The sequence below is a fragment of the Centropristis striata genome, chromosome 5 (genome assembly GCF_030273125.1).
Source record: "Centropristis striata isolate RG_2023a ecotype Rhode Island chromosome 5, C.striata_1.0, whole genome shotgun sequence".
In the NCBI taxonomy this organism is placed as follows: domain Eukaryota; kingdom Metazoa; phylum Chordata; class Actinopteri; order Perciformes; family Serranidae; genus Centropristis; species Centropristis striata.
Genome location: NC_081521.1, coordinates 28,604,648 through 28,624,991, shown reverse-complemented (window position 1 = coordinate 28,624,991; position 20,344 = coordinate 28,604,648). Strand labels below are relative to the sequence as shown.

Here is a 20,344-nt window from a genome sequence, read left to right as displayed (position 1 = left end):
CTGGAGGACAGACGGCGGCAGCAGCGTTGGATCGGCTTGTTGTTGCGGTCGGACCGGGAGTTTTTTTTCTTCTCCCTATTCCCCCACTCTTGGTGCGCTCTTGCTCTTGTGCGCTCCTGGACGCGGTAAAAAGGAATTGGGGAGGAAAAAAGAAGCACGACCATGGGGTCAACATCATCATTATCACCGTTATCTTCACCATTAGCAGCATCAGCACCGCACTTTACTTTTTTCTCCACCGCGCCGGATCACGAGGAGAGCGCGCTAAAATAAAACTGTGGCTTTTGTCGTCGATTTCCATTCCGGGAAACTTTTATTATTTTTATTTTTTCAATTATTTATCACAAAGCGAGAGGAATGGAGATCCCAACTTTCGTGCTGGCGAGTATTGCTGTGCTCTTCGTTGGAGGGGATATTTTCACCTGGTGAGATCACGTTTTGTTTTTTTTTGTTTGTTTTTTACTTCTTGCAGGTGTGTTATTATGACAGTATAACGCCTATTAATTAAAAACATATTAATAGATGGATAAAAAGTTAAACTTAAAGGCTGATCAGAAATAGAAATGATCGTTAGGCTATCTATATCTCTCTATGGACGGTTAATCACGACACACTCAACATCAAAAATCAATAATAATAATTAAAGCGAAAAATCCTCCTCGCTGTGTATCGCCTCCTACGACTTTACCGTATTAATATTAATATACAGTGCAGCCAATTTATGTGGCTTTACCCTCTACGTACTTCACACCCACAACCTCAAGTCTCCTCTGCTTTACCTCCAGGCACATGGACCTGATGACACTATTTGCATAATGCATATGCATATAAGAGAGGTGATGATGTGCTCTTTTTATTTTTTTCATTTATGGAGATGAATATGCGAGGTGAGGTGAGTGGGTGCGTTTTGGTGTAACGTCACCCACCTCCACCTCCAGGCCTGTTCGATCAGGGTCAAACATCAGATGGTGCACATGGGAGAGAACAGGCCTGTGAAGGACTAATACAGTATATTTAAACAGAGCAGCCCGTCTGCTTAACAACTCACAAGCCCAGAGAGTTTAAGGAAAGGAAAGGGAATTAACAGATGGACAGCTGCCATCACAAATATGCCACTAAATACAGCTCACAACAACTCCTGTTTGCCGCACATGTTGCTAAAATTAGTCTTCAATCACATTCAACTGTGGACTCAAAGTGAAGCGAGGTGAAATATGCAGGTGATGGAAATGAGGATCCTCCAGAGTGAAGGAAGCCTTTCATAGTAGCCTATTTCTTTTTCACACATTGAAATTGAACCATGACCTCTGATTGTCAGTTTGAACGACCTTCTTATGCAGCTCTCTCGAATACAAAACAGTGTGCTTTGTCAGCTACAGGGTGCGTTTGAACCAGATGGTGTTAGTGCTTTATGTATGTTTTTTAATACAGTATGTTCATGTGTGTGCAGTCGAAATGCGCTCACCAAGAAGCTTTCACAAGCATCCAATTCTTAGGATAACCAGCATCCACTGCGGAGCTTCATTTCCCTCCAAAAGCCCTTATTCTGGCAAGTGCCTCCGCTAGAAAAGGGCAAAGGGTGAAGCTACTTAAGCTTTTGGGGCGAAATTTGGACAAATCATTTCTATTGTCCCTCTTGGCTGTCCACCAGTAGAGGGAGTAATAGCTATTGTAATTGGATTTTCCTGCCTCTAGTCACTGCTGTTATTATTATTTTGTTCTCAGTACAATGCAGAGTGTAGGCTTTTTCTTGCACCTCATTATGTGTCAGCTCTCTCTTTCTCTCGCTCACACACAAAATCATGTGCACACGCACATTTGCTTTTGGTGGTTGAAAGTTGCAAACTGCTCATCCCTCCCTCTCTCCACCCCCCACCACTCTGAACAGAATTACTCCAGTTCTCTTTTTAGCTCCTCATTTATCCATTTCACAAAAAAAAGTTGCTTAGCTAAGTTATGCCTCGCCACCTTTGGTGTGGTGTAATTTTCACAGCTTTTCTTTTCCAGCTGAAGTGTCACTTACCCTTCACTTCACTAACACACAATCTGCATCTAATTGATAGTGTAATATCTGCAGCCGAGACAACAAGGAGTGGGTTATAAAATACTGTAGCCTATTAGAGGACAGCAGCACCTCAGACACAGACAAGTAGAATATAGAGAATCTGGAACATACCAACACACCGTACACAGATTGGATTGGATAGAAATGTATTGTTGATAATAAGGATATATCTTCTGTATTTTTCTTATTGAATCTATAGGCGACATACCCTGGTCACACATCTGATAGTGATTAAATAATCATATTCCACAATAAGGGTGAGGAACGAGAGGCCTTTGGTGAATCAAAACCTTAAACAAACAGTGGCAGGAGCTACAGCCAATCAAATTACGACAAACAAAATGTCAAGAGCCGCTATGTGTCACACCATATATGGCGATTTCAATTACACATAGTTTTTTGGTTATGTATATTCATAAATATTAAAAATACTCAAATATTTAGTAGGTTTTCTTATGGATGTGTAGCAAAAGTTAAGCTAGAGATGAACATTATAAACAATTTTATATACAATCCATGGGGTTACATAGTTTTCAGCAGAATGATGTCATTCCAGGTTGTCAAACGCTAATGCATTGTCATAGTGCTCTGCGTCTGATACCAATGAACAAGGAAACCTGCAGAATCTCTTTAAGAAGCTTGGAAGTCTGGTGACTTAGTATCGAGAGTGGTAAAGTCTGTGGATGCATTATGTTGCAGTGGAGAGATGGGTCCAACAAACTGTCCTATGTGTAAGTGTTATTTACGACTTTGAGTCAAATGTATTTATTTTAAGCCCAACCATGAACATTTATCTAACCTTAACCAAGTAGTTTTGTTTGAATTCACAACATTAACCACATGTTCAAGAATGTCCATGTGCATTAAATCTATGACTGTAGTGGAGCGTTACGGTTTGACTCATAGGACTACCCAATGCATCAAAAAGTGACTTCAAGGGGTCAAAAGTGTCTGTAGTTGGGAATAAAACAGATTGTTCTCAGTTGATGAATATTTCAATATAATATTGTACACTCATTGCAAAAACCCCCAACATATTCATATATGTACAATCCTGTTGCTGTACACCAAATGTGTCTTCTTTTCAGGATGAAAATAGTCCCCAGCAAATGCACTATTTAGGTTGAATCATGTTTGCTAAAAACAACAGTACCCAGCTGGAACCCTAGGGAACGACTGAGCCTCTTTTACAAAGAAAGCTATATGTTAACTTGTTATTAATGGTAGTTTATATAACATTCAGAGTTTGCGCCCGGATTTGCTGCACACTGCTCTCACCTCTGAAATAAGGAGGTGGCTGAGCTCGAATGGTTGTGGCAAGCAGTGTTAGCTGCACTGATGTTGCAAACAGCGTTAACCGTGCTAACAGAGCAAATAGTGTTGAAGGATTAGCTCACACCCTATCGGGGAACCAGAGGTTGGGTGTTACGCATCTGCGACAATGCCCGGTACCTCAGCCCTGTCTCATTCCCAACTCGCATGCTACCAGAACTTTGTCACAACAGCTCAGCATCTGATTTTGTCCCCGCCCGTGTATGAGAAGGACCAGTCTTTGCATTGACTGTAATGTAAACCCATTTGTAGCATTATTAGATGCTTAGATTAAATGACACACTCTATAATTTGACCCGTGTGAAACAAAGAGTCAATGTTGTTATTTGGAGACAACCTGCATCCACTAGTTAAGTGCGTAGCCGTAGCCTGTGTACCTTTAACGAGTTATACCAATACGCATTGTTGTCTGGAATCACTCATTTACTCATTCACTTCTCCCCTGTTTTTATTAAGCACTCAGTAGTTTTCAGTAAATTGATCTTTTTAACACTAACTAAATTTTCAAATCTGTAAAATGTGACACTTGCATTGTTTGATTGAAAGCAGAAAGTAGTGTCACAGGCACTACTTTTTTGTTGCATTAAATTGCACAAGGCCGTTCAGAGTTCAGAGAGAATTCTGACTCTGAAATAAAATGGAGGGCAGTGATAGTAGTGCAATATATACCAGTACAGAGGTACTGGTGTGATTAGTTTACACTCTCAAAACTATAGAATAACATCAGCCCATTACCCTTCAGTGTCAATAGACCTTTGCCACTGCAGACAATCAGACTTGTTTGACAGGTATACCCAATGAGTAATTAATTATTGCTTTGTTTCGTTTCTGTTCATCTCTATAAATGTTATTATTTACACCTGTAAAAAAAGCTTATTGGTAAAATAAATCCTTAGACATTAAGCAAGAATCAAATTTCAAAGTTTTGTCCAACCAGCTCACTTAATTTCCTCCATTTTGATTTTTATGCACCAATTTATAATGGAAATGTCATTATTTATGTGAACGAAAACACAAAATATAAAAAATGTAATGGAATACAATGCAGCAAGGCTCTCAGGCATTGTGTATTGCTTTCAAATATGTATTCTCCTGAAGATCAACTTTTCTAGTTCAATGATATCTCACATGAAGATATCATTGAACTCACATGAAAGCATCTTTTACTCTTCTCTCCTTTTTTTGTCATTTGTGTGTGGAAGTTGCCCCTTTAAATATGCATGTAGAAAATTATACTTTAATTCATTTATAACCTGATCTTTAATAGCCAATATGTGTTTAAGCAACAAGATCCCTCCAACATTAGTAGAGACACGTCTGTACCGTCCATATACTAACCTACGCCTTTGCTTTAACCATTCCTCCGTTGCAATATATAACATACTTTCTGACAACCTCCCAAAATACCCATATTCATGCCTGCAGCTGGATAACACTAGAAGTAATTCAATACACGGGGCATATTTCAATATAAATTTGCATTTAATTGAATGACATCCAGCTTGCAGACACAAAAACAGGTGAGGGAAGGTAGTATTCCACGACAGGTGATTGGTTTCTGCAAAATATAATGAAAACTACAAATCCATCATTCGTAGTCTGCTGTGGATAAGATACAGGATACATACATGGTGCGCAGAGAGTGGGAGGATTGAGGGTCAATAGGAGGTCTGCATGAGCGATAGTTGTTGAATGCGAAATTATTTATCATATTTTATTATCCACTCCAGTATAAATCATCTTACAATATTGACAAAAACAGCTCAGTATGTTTTTTTTTTTTTTTGACAAAGACAGGCAGAGGAGACATTTTGTGTTTGTTTGTACACATGAAGTACTGTATATCCAAAGGTTGACATGATGTGTTACAGCAGGAGTTAATCCCAACATTTCATGATCTTTCTGGTCCGTGACACTTGTCCTTAAACGTGCACTCAAGTGACACAGTGCTCCTAACCAATCTGTGTAAGAGGCTGAGTCAGCGAATAAATCCCTCCTACTGTCCGGAGAGTACATTTCCCAATAACACAGTGATTTGATCATGTTCCTCTGGCTGCAGGAACTGGCTCTATAAGCTCCACTTTGCTCCTGCAGCAGGCTGAGGTGATGCAGGGACACTTGACTGCTTCTACTAAAAGCCTCCCATACTCACCGTGAGGTGACGCACAACATGCAAACACACTTATCAGTCCAATTATTTTAATGTGTAGTTCAAAACATTTACATTCTGATCAAATATCTACTTATAAATAAATATTAAATGATAATAATAATAAATTAATTCATTAGTCTTTTTTATATATACATAAAATATTCGAAAATCTCTAAAATACCCTTTTTGCATAACTCCTATTTTGATTTTTGACACAGTGAGTACATATAACATAATCAGAATTGTTTTTTTTGGACAAGGGGCAGTTTTTTTTTTAATATTAGGAACTTTCAGATATTAATTGTAAAATTTAAAAAACTAATATGATATTTTACCTGCTCATTCCATCATTAAATGTTTCTGAGATGTATCAGAATTCAAGTAATTACAATATATAAATGTGGAGAAGGCTCTGATACATCACTTAGACCAGGGATGGGCAACTGGAGGCCCGGGGGCCACACAGGGCCCGCACCCTCACTTGAAGTGGTCCTCAGTACAACTACATGCATTTGAGGATGAAATCTTAAAAGTGCTGTGTAAAAATGCACAAAATTACTTCTTGCTATTGTCTAATGTTCTTGCACTGAAAAAAAAAAAAAAAAATCACAGTAAGTGGTTATTTTTTATTTGCTTCAAACTTTTTGTATTCCTATGTATACTGTTATACATGCATTTGAGCATGAAATATGTTAAGTTACTGCGCTGTAAACAAATTTAAAATTGCAGTTTCATCATATCTGGTGAAGTGCACGGTCCTATATGTGGCCCTGTGGTAGTGACGATGAAAAATTGTGGCCCCCTGCAGCATTTAAGTTGCCCATCCCTGACTTACACCATAATATTTATTAATGCAATTAAAAAGTCCAAATGATTTAAAACATTTTAGGATGTAAATTTAAAATGTTTTAAACAAAAGTTAATTGCTTAGTAAATAAAATTAAAAAAGTAATAACACATCACATGTCCCCAGAGTCAAAAGTGATGTATTCTTTGCAATGGGGCTAAACTCACACACATCACGAAAACCACTGCCAGGATAATTGGTGTCCCCACACCAACCTTTGCAGAGTTAAACAATAAGTCCATAGCGCACAATGCAACCCCTAACTACCCCTATAGCACGGGAAATTAAATAAAGTGTGTACTGTTACAATTTGTAAATAATTTGACTGATCACAGTTTTAACAGTTCCCTTTAAAGTAAAGCACAATTAACCAAAAACTGCTGACATTGCAGCTACAACAGCTGTTAACTGTTTAAGAACCCTAACACAACAGTTAAAATTTATGACAAAGGACCGCATTAAAAAAAAACAACGACTGAAGTTTTTTCTTTCTTTCTCGCAACTTTCATTAATAATTTTGACATTGAAAAATAATTTGATATTGTAACTGTTGATTCCATCATTAAATTTGCATGAGGTTAGGGAAGAATTTGACTAGTTACAATAAATAAATAAATGAATGACATATTCCTGTCAGTGTGGAGAAGGCTCTAATATAGTTACTGAAGTAATTCAGTATATATCAACTCCAAGTTCTGTGAAGACCACTACAAAGAAATATTTTACATATATTTCTCCAGGTAATTCCATAATCACAATACTGAAAGTAAGAATAACAATTTGCAGAAGCTCTGTTTTTCAGGCTCTCTGATATAATCTTTGAGGTTACTCACTGACCTGAACATTAGCCCGGCAGCAGTTTTCACTCTGATAAGGAGACGCTTGTTCTGCTGTAAATCTTCTTTTTCCTGTGCAGGATGTTAATCCAGCAGATTCCACTGTAGATTTCACTGTATTTATCAGGGAGAGATGAAGAACGACAGTTCCAGCTCCAGCGCTGCTGTTCTGGAGCTGACCTCTGACCTCCCTGCAGAACGATGGAGAGCAAGAGCAATGTTAGAACACATTACTTTTTCTCATTGTCCTAACATCCTTGACTTTAAAAAAGTTAAGAATATTTGAGTCTCCCAAGCAGGAAAGGAAAGTCTCCCTGATTTAGAAAAACAAAAAAGGCTCAAGAAGAAGCTTGGATGATTGGATTAACTCTGGTATGAGAAGAGGATGTTCACATATAACATAACTGAAGACACTTTTGACCAGCTCTGAGAAAATGTTATAGAAATGGGTTCGTTTTATAAAGGTTTAAAATATTCATTTGGCAGATGATAGTTTGGAAAATAATGATTTGGTTTGATTTGATCCAAGTCAACAGCAATTTCCTTCCGAAGTAGCATATTTAAAAATAAGTATAAGTATAAATACTAGAGCAAGGGGCTATATGGGCCATAATTCATTCTTACCTCTCACATACACAAAAAAATAACAATTATACTTCTCACATAAACACAATTTTACCTCTCGTACATAATTTTACCTCTCACATTCACGATTTTACCTCTTGCATACACAAAAAATACCTCTCACATGAACACAATTTTATCTCTCACATACACAATTTTACCTTTCACATACACACAATTTTACCTCTCACATACACAAGAAATATGTGTATGTGAGAGGTAAAATTGTATATGTTGTGTACTATTGTGTACTTGAATGAATTATGGGCCATACGGGCCCCATAGCAAGGCATAGACATATCAGTATTTATCGGTATCAGTGTATATGTTGTTCGATATGCACCTTTTTACAATACATTTAATGCAGAAAACAATCATTGAGGTGATTAAGAAATGATGACATCAACTGGAAAAAAAAGCTGCAGCAAACAGGCAGTTAAGTGTCGGACTTCTATCATCATTCCAGCTCCAAAAGTCATTATGTTGGCTGACTGTGAATGTTTCTCAAAAATCCCATATTGGTCAGGACATACCACTACTACACTCCTTATGGCAAAATCTGTCCAATATCCTAATTCCTAGTGCCTAGATCCTACATTTCCCATAATGCAACCAACAGCATATTTTGTGTGGCCCTCCATGCCTGGCAAATGCTGCAAAAAGTAGCACTTACTTGACTGAGAAAAACAGCATTGTCAGGTAACATAATCCAAGCCGTAGTTAGGCCAATAATGTCAAAACATATTTAGAAAAACACATAAAGGGGACATAAATGTAATTTCTGGGAGTCAGGGTTACAATACACAGGCTCACATTCAGTCCTTAAACAATTATGGACGGATTATGAGACAATGGTAGTTTTTTTTTCTGGTGGTCTTCGTGGTTGTTTTATGTGTCTCTGTGTGGAGTTTACATCTAATTGTGGTCGTTTTTGTAGTCATTCTGTATCTGGTCATATTGTGTCTTTTTGTGGTCATTTTACATTTCTTTGTACTGGTTTTGTGTGTCTTTTTGTGGTCATTTTACATTTCTTTGTACTGGTTTTGTGTGTCTCTGTGGTCATTTTATGTCTCATTATGGTCTTTTTGTGTATCAGTTGTAGTAGTTTTGCGTCTCTCTGTCCTAAATATATGTTTCTTCATGGTGAGGGCCAGGGGGCCCCTGACACTTTGGGCCCCCATGCCTGTGCCTTATACATTAGTTCAGTAATCTATTCATGTGAATAGTTAGCTTACTTAGCATCATTTCTATTCCAACCACTTTTAATGTAAATAAATAAAAAATAAAAAAACCTATAATAATCTATCAATTTAAACATTTCCAATCTTCCCTTTTGGTAATAGAATAATGACAATGAGTGTGAGGATGCAGATATCATCCAAAAATGGTAGTTAATCCCGTCAAAAATTAAAAGCATGATCAGTGCTATGGAGAAAGTGCTTTAAAAAAGAAACAAAAAAACTAAACAAAATAGTGACTGTATATGAAGGGAGAAATGTATTAATTTAAACACATCAAATAAAAGAAAGCAAAATTATGGACTCCGCATTTAAGTGCATAACGTGTCAAACAGTAGTAATGTAGTCCATAAAACGATCTGTTTGCTGAATGAAAAGCAATCTATTATTCATTGTTACTGACACACACACACACACACACACACACACACACACACACAGTGATAGAAATGGAGCAGCCGCTTGTAGAAGTGTACTGCTTATTTATGTTTTATTATGATTTATCCAAATGGGTTTTGCAATGCTGCTCATCTCACATCGCTGCCAATAAAACAGATGAAACAGTGAGCGTCAGAGCGAGGATCGGGGGACTGGCACTCAGGTAACTAGCAGTGTCACTATATAAAACTAATTAGGCTTGTTAGTGCGTGCTGCTCATTACGTTCACAAAAATACGCAATAAATTTGAGAGAGGCTGCTGCTCTTTGTCTTCCCTCTCCTCCGTCTCCTCTCCCCATCTGTTTAATGTTAGCTCGTAAACAGATCCAGGCCTCGGGAGACGAGACGTTTAATGAAAGTGAAACACAGAAGGAAGAGGAGCGTCTGGAAATACACACTCTCCACTGTTTGTCATGGATGGAGGGGTGAGAAAATAGAGAGTTGCAACAAACTGCTCCACCCTGTACGTGTCTTAACAGCACATCATAATATTTCTTTCCCCTCGCAGAGCTGCGCGTGTTTCTGTTTGTTTGATTTTCTGTTTGGCTTTTTGTGGTCATAAAAATGTTAATTTGGGTCAGGGGAATCAAGTACTTTCACACATTTTCTCAAAGAAAATCAATTTGCAGAGTCAGATAAAGTCTGATCTGCTCTTTGGAGAGCAGTATTTAATTAAAGCAATAATCTGTGACATTTTAAATAAACGTTCATTTAGCATTTTTTCGATAAAAGCTTCTACATTTTCAGTGTCTGGTAAAGTCTGTTGGATTAAAAATCTTTTGGTGCTCAGGAAGTGACACGCGTCTGATGTGCCTAGAATGAATCATAGGCTGTATAAATGAACAGGAAAATATAAATAGAAGATAGCCTTGACAAGAGAAAGTCAAAATTCAATAACAAGATGTCCAGGAAAACCATGTTATGCTACTGTTATAACATAAAGTTACATTTCTGTAAATACTTTTGGGGGAAACTGTGTAGAATTCAGTCTTTTGGAAGGAAGAATCAAACAGGAAAGGTCTGGGATTAAGTTTAAAGTTAACCCATCAATCAATCACAAATGACACATGATGCAGAAAGTTCCTATAATATAGTTACACTAATAGGACCCCACACACACACTCTCTCATCTCTCCATGCGAGGAGGCCTGTGTGACCTTGGCGTGTTAACGGATTTCTTGAAGGAAAAGCTCTTTCCTTCCATATTTAGAAAGTGCCAATTAGTGAAGAAATCCAGGAGTCACAGAGTGATTAATTAATTCACACGGTGCTCCCATTTATTCAGACATGGCAGTGATTGCCAGGCTATAAATACATCTGCCACTACAGAATGAATTCTTGAGGGAAATTTTAATGACACGGCAGAAATACTGTTTTATTGTTAGTGTTTACAAGCAGATAATAATAACATGTTGTCTTGCTGGGGAGGCCAGTTTCCCATGTAGCTGTGGCTGCTTAGGAAGTCAATTTTCTTCAAACGTCAGCTGTATTTCAAAGGTCACTGAATGGCTTTTTACATTTTTTATTGTTGGTCAATAATTACGATCATGCCTCGATACAGTCTATTTGGTGTGAATGGCACCACCGGCCTTTGGGACTTTGAATGTCAGTGAAATCTTTCAATCTATTACATTTGTTTGTGGCACATCAGTAAGCTCTTTATGGTTTTTCTGTACTGCAGCGTGTATGTCCCAGTGACAAATAAGGTTTTCAAGTTGAGCAAAAATTAAAATAGGTAAAAACAGCACATTAAAGTTGCTTTTATGAGGATGTTTTTAAAAAAAATTATTACTAAAATCACATTTTCAAACAATGTATTTTAAGTGTTTTAATTGAGAATCATTGGATGACGCCAGTCAAAATGTCATACTGGATAACGTTGATGCCTTTCAAAAATATTACCATATTAAAACTTTAAAAATCAATAATACTCATTAAATATATAAAGTGAGACAGTAACCAATATTTTGAGCTCAGGAAATAAAACATGCACAATATTTTCCTCCCCATTATTATGTATTTGCTTTAGACGTGACCCTTCTTTTTCAAGTCCTCTTCCCACATGGAATGTAATTTAAGCTGGAAAAATCTTTTGCAGTACTTTGCATTATACTATTTTTGTTTTCTCAACTCCATGAAATGAAATAATCCTTTAACTCTCCTGTTTTGTTGCGGATCAAATTGACCCATGTCAAAGTTTAAAAATAAAAAATAAAAAATTGTTAAAAGTATTTTTTCATAAAAATAAAAAAAATAAAAACAAAACAAAACAAAATGTCATGTAAAACCATTGTATTTTATATGTAGGTCTTTCCAATGTACATAAAAAGAGTTTAACATTTCTTTTTAATGAAAAACACCATTGCACTAAATATTGATTAAAATGGTTAGAGGTCGAGTTATTAATGAAGTATAAACAATGATTATTGGGATTTTTTGGTTTCTGACACCTTTAGATAATTAAACATGCCTCAGGTCAAATTGACCCAAGAAAAGAACATAACAGGAGGGTTAAAAGGGAAAAAAATCTGCATTTTCCCGCCTGAACCGACATTGTTACTCAATATGACACCCTATGAGTTTCCTCATTGTCATTTTAACAGAACTTAAACACAATTGATGTTCGTAAATAATCCATGTTTAAAAAGATTGTCATACACATGAAAATATGAAAAGAGAAAGTCCTGCCTGTATTGAATGGCAGGGTCGAAGTGACCTGACTTACACTCAGATACATAAAGCACACACTGTGCTGTGTATCTGCATGGTATCTGTATATCTGCATGTGTTGCAGAATGCAAAGCTGCCACCTGGTGGTATCTGAGCTGTGCTGCTCTTGTTAAACCCCACACAGAGGCAGTGTCTTGTCAGTAAGGGCTCCCGCTCCTTCAGCGGTCCCAGAAGGCTCCAGGGGCCTCAGGGGAGTCCTTTTTATACGAGCGGATAATTTTAATTTCACCATTATTCCCCTCCTGGCGAATTAGAGGAATGGGAAAGACCCAAGAAGTGCTTGAGTCGAGGTGTCACTGTCCCACACTAGAGACAGCATTGTAATAAGGTGCTAGCTTTAAAGCCTTATTAAATCGTGGATATGTTGGCTAATGAGAACCTATTCTGACTGAAATAGAAAAAGGTGTTTGAGGCTGGTGGACTGAGGCACAGCAGGGTGTTCAGTCTGAGCTGTGTGAAATCTGAAGCTACACTGCTAGATTTGGATCAGCCTCCTTGTGGACAAATGCACTCTGTGAAGACACGAGGGAAGAAAAATATGCCAGCCAGGCTCTAACCAGTGTGGCTTTTGTAATACAAGCAGGTACATAAGAGGAAACAGCTGATGTCTGGTATTCTTATAATGTTCAGTATGAATTTTCACAATTTTCATGCAAAAATCCCATGCCATGTTTTTATGATTTGCTGCTGATAAAAACACATAAATATTTACCAGGCAAGATGTCATAAGGGATAATGTGATGCTTTTTTCAAAAAATATTGTCATATTCAAACTTTTAAAATGAATAATACTTATTAGATATATAAAGCGAGACATTAACCAATATTTTGAGCTCAGAAAATAAAACTTGCACAATATTTTTTTCCCCATTATTATGTGTCAGAGTAGGTTCTCAAACATGTTTTCACAATTTTCTGCTAATAAAAACACATAATTATTCATAAATACATTCTTAACTTAATTCTTAAATTATATTGTAATACAGTACAGTTTATTAAATAAATTAAACAAAGAATAAAAACAACAACAGAGGGCACAAATAAGAAAGAATAAAAAATACCACTTAAACCTTTAAATATATATATATATATATATATATATATATATATATATATATATATATATATATATATATATATATATATATATATATATATATATATATATATATATATATTAATTATTGTTATGTATTTATCTGTTTAACCTTGATTCAGTTCTACCTATTAAGGAACCTGGTGCTCCCGTCAAAGTAAATTATATTGTGTATTGTTTCTTTATGCAAATGTGTCTCATTTGGATGTGATATGATGTGTTATAATCATAATGTACCCTTCTTGTCTGCAGATTTTGCACGGATCAAACTGTCGACAATAAAGTATTTTTTATAATATCTTTGCTATTTCTATGCAATTTCCAATTTCATTAATAAATAATTCAAAAGATTTAGAAATTAGATTTAGATTAGATTTAGATTTATAGTATGTGGCAGACACATAATATGTTGTATATTCTTGTGCTTACACTGTAATAAATTATTCTGTAGTCATTTCATTTTACTTAATACATTTGATAAAATGTATTAAATACAAATACGTCCTTGATTTTGAGGCAGTTGTTTAAGTAACTTTAATATAAAAATGTTTGAGATAGAATCTACGTATTTTGATCACATTAAATATAATCTTTATGTGTATGTAATTCTAAATCAAGAGAATTTTGAATGAATCCAACACAATAGAATTAGTCTGTTTTTAATTGACAGGCACTTCCTGTTAAGTTATTAACTCAACTTGTAACGTAGTTAGATTTAATTAATAATATTGCGTGCAATCTGTTGCCTCAATTTTATTGAGTAGCTATTGTTTATCTTTTTTTTTTTTTTTTTTACAGTGTACTCATTCTAAATAAGCTTCATGTTTTCTAACTTTTATATCATATGATTTGTCTCATGCTCACAATAATCCTTCAGTTTGTTTGAAAATCATGCAATAAACATGTTGTTGTGTCCTGTGTTGAGGGCATCTACAAATACAAACACAATTAAAATGCCACATTTTGTTATTTCCTTAGAACTGAGTTTAAAAACGTATTATATAATATAATATATTTTATATTATATTTCCTTCAGGAATTGATGGAGACCAAAAAAGAGCTACAAGGAGTGAATATTCTACTTAGATTTGCTAAGAGGACAGAAACACAACTCCAAATCATAGACTTTGCAAAAGAAATGGATGTAAGCACTATGACATCATCCATTGGTTTGTGGATTACTGATTTGAAACATCAAGTTTGACATTTCGGCCGTCACCATCTGGTGACGACCATATTTGGATGAGAGGATGAAGCTAAGTTATCAGCTAGCACGAGCTAGCTAGCTTGGTTAGCAAAGTGCAAAACTGAACAGGCCACTCCTTAAGACTGCCTTTTGGTACAACAGTGCTGAATAAGACATTTTTAGGCGACCAAAACAACTAACAGCCAAACCAGCCACAACATTGTTACCTCGCCTGTTAATAACACACCCTAAAGCATACCCTGCTTTCTCACCTATTTTAATCTAAATGGGATTCATATTTAAGGCACTTCCACATTAGCATAGTATTTTACTCTAAGTGGGACCATATTTTCCAAAACAAATATTTGATATTGAAGAAGACTTTAAACTAGCGATTGAGACCATAAAGTCATACAGAAAATGTAAAAACAAGTGAAAACTAGGGTAATTGTCTCATAGACTTGTATACAATTTGGCTTATTTTAACAACCAGTGTAGTTGCCCCCCTGCTGGCCATTAGAAAGAATGCAGATTCATGGCACTAAGCTTCACTTCTCAAGTGCTTCTTTTTAGAAATAAATGCAAGTGTTGCTCTGTGTATACCTGATATGTTCTGCCAAACCCCCAAATGTCAATAAATAAAAAAATAGTTAATGCAGCTTTAAGGGACAACTTGATGTCGAACATAAAAATGAGGTCAGGCTTCTGGCATGAAATCTTTGTTATTACAATGCTTTTTCTTTCAACAGCCAACATTGTCTCACATTACAGGGTTTGTTTTGATCTGTTGTTTGTGTTCCTGAGTATCTGAGGCTCTGCCAGGCTTCCTGTGGACACATGGTGTGCCTCGACGACCGCTGAAGGCTGCTGTGTTTGCTGTTTGTCTCCTTTAGGGCCATGCTGAGTGACATTGGGGACTATGTAGGTACAGACATTGAAATATCCTGGTTACCTAATCTGGATGAATTAATGAAGGGCTATGCCAGAAATTTTCGCCCTGGGATAGGAGGTGAGTATGAGATCTACTGCTCGTGGCATTGGGTTGCATTTCATCCTCTCACATTTACAGCCATCCTTAGCATCAACCACCCCAAGTTACAGCAACATCCACGTTTCATCTTCCAGTTCCATTACCCTGAGCGGTGTCTTTGTGTTTCTTACACAACATTAGAGCAAAGCTGTATTTATCTTATATAAATACCTGCTTTGACTCTTCAGTTAGGTGACTCATTTGTTAAGGACACACAAAAAAAATCATGTAGGTGAAGAGCAGCTTTGCGTAGGGGATTATCTCAGACGATGCCCTTCAAGGACGAGAGGGAGACGGGCGGTGCAAACAATGAACACCGCTCGCTCTGGAGACTTTGCTAAGAATGGCTGCAAGATGTGAAACATCCAATGACCACAGCGATAGATTTCTCAATCTCACAGCTTAACTCAGCTGAGCAAAAAAGGTGAAAATGTGGAGCGGCAGCATCGCACACACACCTACACAGACCATCACAACACAGCATCGTGTGGTGACTGCTTTCCTACTGATGTGAATGGAAAGGAAGGACTGAGGAATCATGTGTGCTATTGGGAAGAATTCCCTTCATTCAACCCACATCCCATCATCCTTTTTGTATGGAGTTATATTTGTGTCATTATATAATACAAAAATGTGGAAAAAAATGATTCACAGATATGTTTTACATCTTGAAAATTCACAAATATGACTCCAAGAGAATCCACATAAGAGAGGTGCACAAAGGCTAAAGCATCATGTGAAGCCAATTATTTTGTTAATGATAGTACAAACAATATTTGTGAATCACATTTTTTGCCTCGGGAGACATACATATAAGAAATACAAATATTTATGGACCTCTTTTTTACTTATCTTCCTGTGTCAACAATCCAAATTAGTACACAGTTTTATTTGTGTAACTGGAAAACATTTGTTTTTACTTGACAGAAAATCTGAAAAAAAAAATTTAATCCCACAGCCTACATTACATTAATTTACATTTCATTTCATTTGTTTTGCAGATGTTTTTGTCCAACGCGACTTATGACAGTATTATTTGCATGCCTTACAAACAAACAGCTAAGACTGTGACAGTGCCACAGTGCTAAGAAATCAAAGAAAGCTACGGTGGCTGAGAGAGCTCAAGTGACTGCAAATTAAACAAGCAAATATACAAACATGAGGAAGTAGTAAGACAAAATCTTCATTTTTGAGCTCTCATAGCTATGGAAGCCCTGAGAGGCAAGTGACTAAAATAAGTATTACAACAACAAACAGAAAAAATGCCCAAATCTGTTATTACAAACGAATAGTAGCTAAATTATTCTGTCAAAACATTTTTCCCACCTGGCAAAACTCCCCATCTTTTTCACACATGAAAATGATCTGTCAGAGCTTCCATATTAATGGACTGCAAGTAAAAACAAAACAAAACAAAAAACGTAATCTTCACTTTTGAGCTCCCTTGGCCACCGTATAAATCAATAAGTGCTACCATGATTTCTAGAGCTCAAATCATATTTGTGGACATTATTTGTAGAGGCAATTTTATTGCATTTGTAAGGCACTTAACACATGAACAACATGTGAATCTTATTTTATGTGCGTAATATTCATGCTAGCTTTATGCAGGGGTGGAAAAAGTATTCAGATTGCTAACTTAAGTAAAAATACTAATACCACAATGTGAAATTACTCCACTACTACTACAAAAGTATCAGCATCAAAATGTACTTAAAGTATCAAAAGTAAAAATACTTGCTGTGCAGAATGAACCCACTCATATAGTTTTATATGTTCCAAATATTAGATTACTTGTGTTGATGCATTTATTTAAGCAGCATTATGGTGTAAACATAGGGGGAAAACTACTTAATATACTGTTATTAGGTTTAAATTTAAAAAAGTAAATCTCTAATCACTTTAAATTGATCATGTTTTTTGTGTTAAATCTCGACCTGAAAAGTAACTAAAGTAACTAGTAACTAAATTTAAAAAGTGGAGTAAAAAGTACAATATTTGCCTCAATGTAGTGAAGTAGAAGTATAAAGCTACATAAAATGGGAATACTCAAGTAAAGTACAATTATTTTAAATGTGTACAGTACTTGAGTTAATGTACTTAGTTACATTCCACCACTGGTTTTATGATATTTAAATTCAAATGTATGCTACATTTACATTAGAGTAATATTAAAGTAAGTTCAATTAAATCTGTTAAATCATATGAAGATAAAAACATACATTTACAGTATGTGACATAAATGTATTAATATGTGCAGAAGCACTGGAGGATACTATGTAAAACATGCTTATTATTGCATCTGATGACAGCCTCTAAAATTCCCTTCTGCTGACCTTGGTGTGCAATAAACATGCCATTGTAAATCCCCCTCACTCTATACATTCAGTGTATGGCCATTAGAATATGATTTGCTGGAAATTGTTATGGGAAGGTGTTGAATGACGGGGAATGGTAATGTATGATTCCTTAATGTTCAATATAAATAGCCTTTCGTTCCGCATCGGCGAGCGCCCCTGTAGTTTCTGCCCTCTAGCATCCGATCACAGAGGCACACTCCATGCTAATCATATGGCAAACTGTTGAGTGGAAATGCTACAGTGTGTGTGTGTGTGTGTGTGTGTGTGTGTGTCAGTGTTGGCAGAAGCTCACTCTGTGCGAGTCCATGAAAGCCCAGCGCTGTTTATGAATGCCCACAGTGTGATGTGCCACTTAGCATGGTTAAACTGGATAATGCTTAATCTCTATGCACTGTAGGAGTGTTTGAAACGTGGGAGGATGGTAGGTGGGAGGGAAACAGATGGGTGATGGAGTGAGGATGGGTGGGACTGATGACTTCAGAGAAAGTGTATGTGTATGTGTGTGTGTGTGTGTGTGTGTGTGTGTCTTTGCTTTCTTTTCTCACCTCTCCCCCCCGCAGGTCCGCCAGTGAACGTGGCCATGGCCATCGAAGTGGCCAGCATCGACCACATCTCCGAAGCCAACATGGTAAAGTATGACACTTCTCCTTTTCCTTCTACACGGAGATTCTCTATCATCCCTCAACTTCACTGTTGAGGCAAAGATCAAAGATTTTCCATTTGCATAATCCTGATTTATCCCACTTGAGGGTTTGAAAGTACTCAGTGTGAACACGTGTGACACATTGGGCTGAGTTGTTAGATAATTTGATACTTTCAGGGATTTTGTATAGTAAGAAGCAAATCTAGTGGGAAGATGCACTTTATATATTCTATTCCAAATGCCATGAATCTTTTCCTTGCTACAATACTCAAAAATCTACAGAGAAAATTCCATTAAAGGCTCGCCAGAAGCTGAAAAAAAACTGGGATTCATACTTTTTTTCTCACAGCTAGAGATCAGTAGGTTGACAGCATGATCAGTATTCAAAGCAATTATCAAACATGTTTCCATATCGATGTTAAATACTATAACTAGTGGACTATTTCAGACAGTATTTATTTGATTTAAGATGTCAATGAATCAAATAAAAGTCAAATTTAACTGTCATTATTACCCTTAACTGACATCTCTCCTTCTAAGTTATTGATGTACAGTGTGAGTCAGTGGCGCATGCACACACACACACACAAACACACAGACACACACACACACACACACACACACACACACACACACACACACACACACACACACACACACACACACACCATTGTCCGTGGGCTGGTGACTATTTATAAAAAAGCCGAAGGAATCTTATTCAGGGAGCCTTGCTGCCCTCTCCTCCTGTTCTTTACTCTCTTGTCTTTTCTTACTGCCTCTTTTATGTTTGAGGACAGCTTGCTCAGGTTGCAGATGTGCTCAGCTTGTCAATCTTGATAGAGTTTTGGACCAAAACTAGTTGCTACAGTCCATTGTATCTACAACCCTGATTCCAGAGAATTTGGGATGTTGTCTAAATCGTTTCGGTTTTAGAGTAGCGTTCACTTTCAGGAAAGAAAGTTTTACTTGATGTTATGTTGCAAGTTGTCTCTTTCTTACTACAATCAGTCACAGAAGAAAAAAGAAGAAAAATCCAATCCAGCTGGACAGCAGACTATCTAATGTTGCATTATATTACACTGGCATGAATAACGTTTTCTGCTTTAATCATGCGATAATGAGTGAGATATTGTTATTATTATTGTTTTAATTAGGGCCTCGGGGCAATCGCACCGAGCACTACTGTTATACTGTGGATTTCTTCTTATTCCTCTTGTGGATGCAATTTCGTCCCGCTACTAGTCCTACAACTTAAAGAGTTGCAGGACAAATTATATATCAAAACGTGCGGTTTGATCGGGATCGGTGTGCTATTACTTTTCTCTACAGAATACGAATTTTTCGCGACGTAAGTTGCGAAAAACTGCTCAAAATTTTGCATTGAAATGAATGGGACGGCCGACAAAAAATGAGCGAAAAAGAACAATCATTTGAGATTTTTAAACATCTACTTCTCCGGCATAATTTAACCTAGAGACTCCATTTAAACTTTAAACAGTAGACACAAGTCTTGTGTATCGGTGTATTAATCCACGTTTCGATAGGTCATATAGTTTTTAATCAATCCCTGTTCAATGACCATGATCATTTTTGGAGAAATTCTGAGATTATAATGGGTGTGTATTGCACGGAATGTTCGTGTCAGAGTGTGTGATGTCATCGCTCAGAGTGTAGAGGGAGAGGTAAAACTGTCAAAAAATTAATTTTAAAACTGCGCTCCAGGCCGCAAATTTCACTCTACAGAAATAATTTATACATAGAAAAGTA

The 20,344-nt window shown here is 36.6% G+C and overlaps 1 protein-coding gene across 1 annotated transcript in view; it reads left to right on the top strand.

The window, feature by feature from the left end:
• The window catches only part of gabrd (gamma-aminobutyric acid type A receptor subunit delta), a 29,822-nt gene continuing 9,478 nt past the window's right edge, over window positions 1-20,344 (top strand). Inside the window, exons 1-3 of the mRNA XM_059332635.1 lie at window positions 1-425; window positions 15,438-15,553; window positions 18,495-18,562. Of these exons, the coding sequence (XP_059188618.1) occupies window positions 358-425; window positions 15,438-15,553; window positions 18,495-18,562 (252 nt within the window). The 5' untranslated portion in view covers window positions 1-357. The remainder of the gene's footprint in view (window positions 426-15,437; window positions 15,554-18,494; window positions 18,563-20,344) is intronic.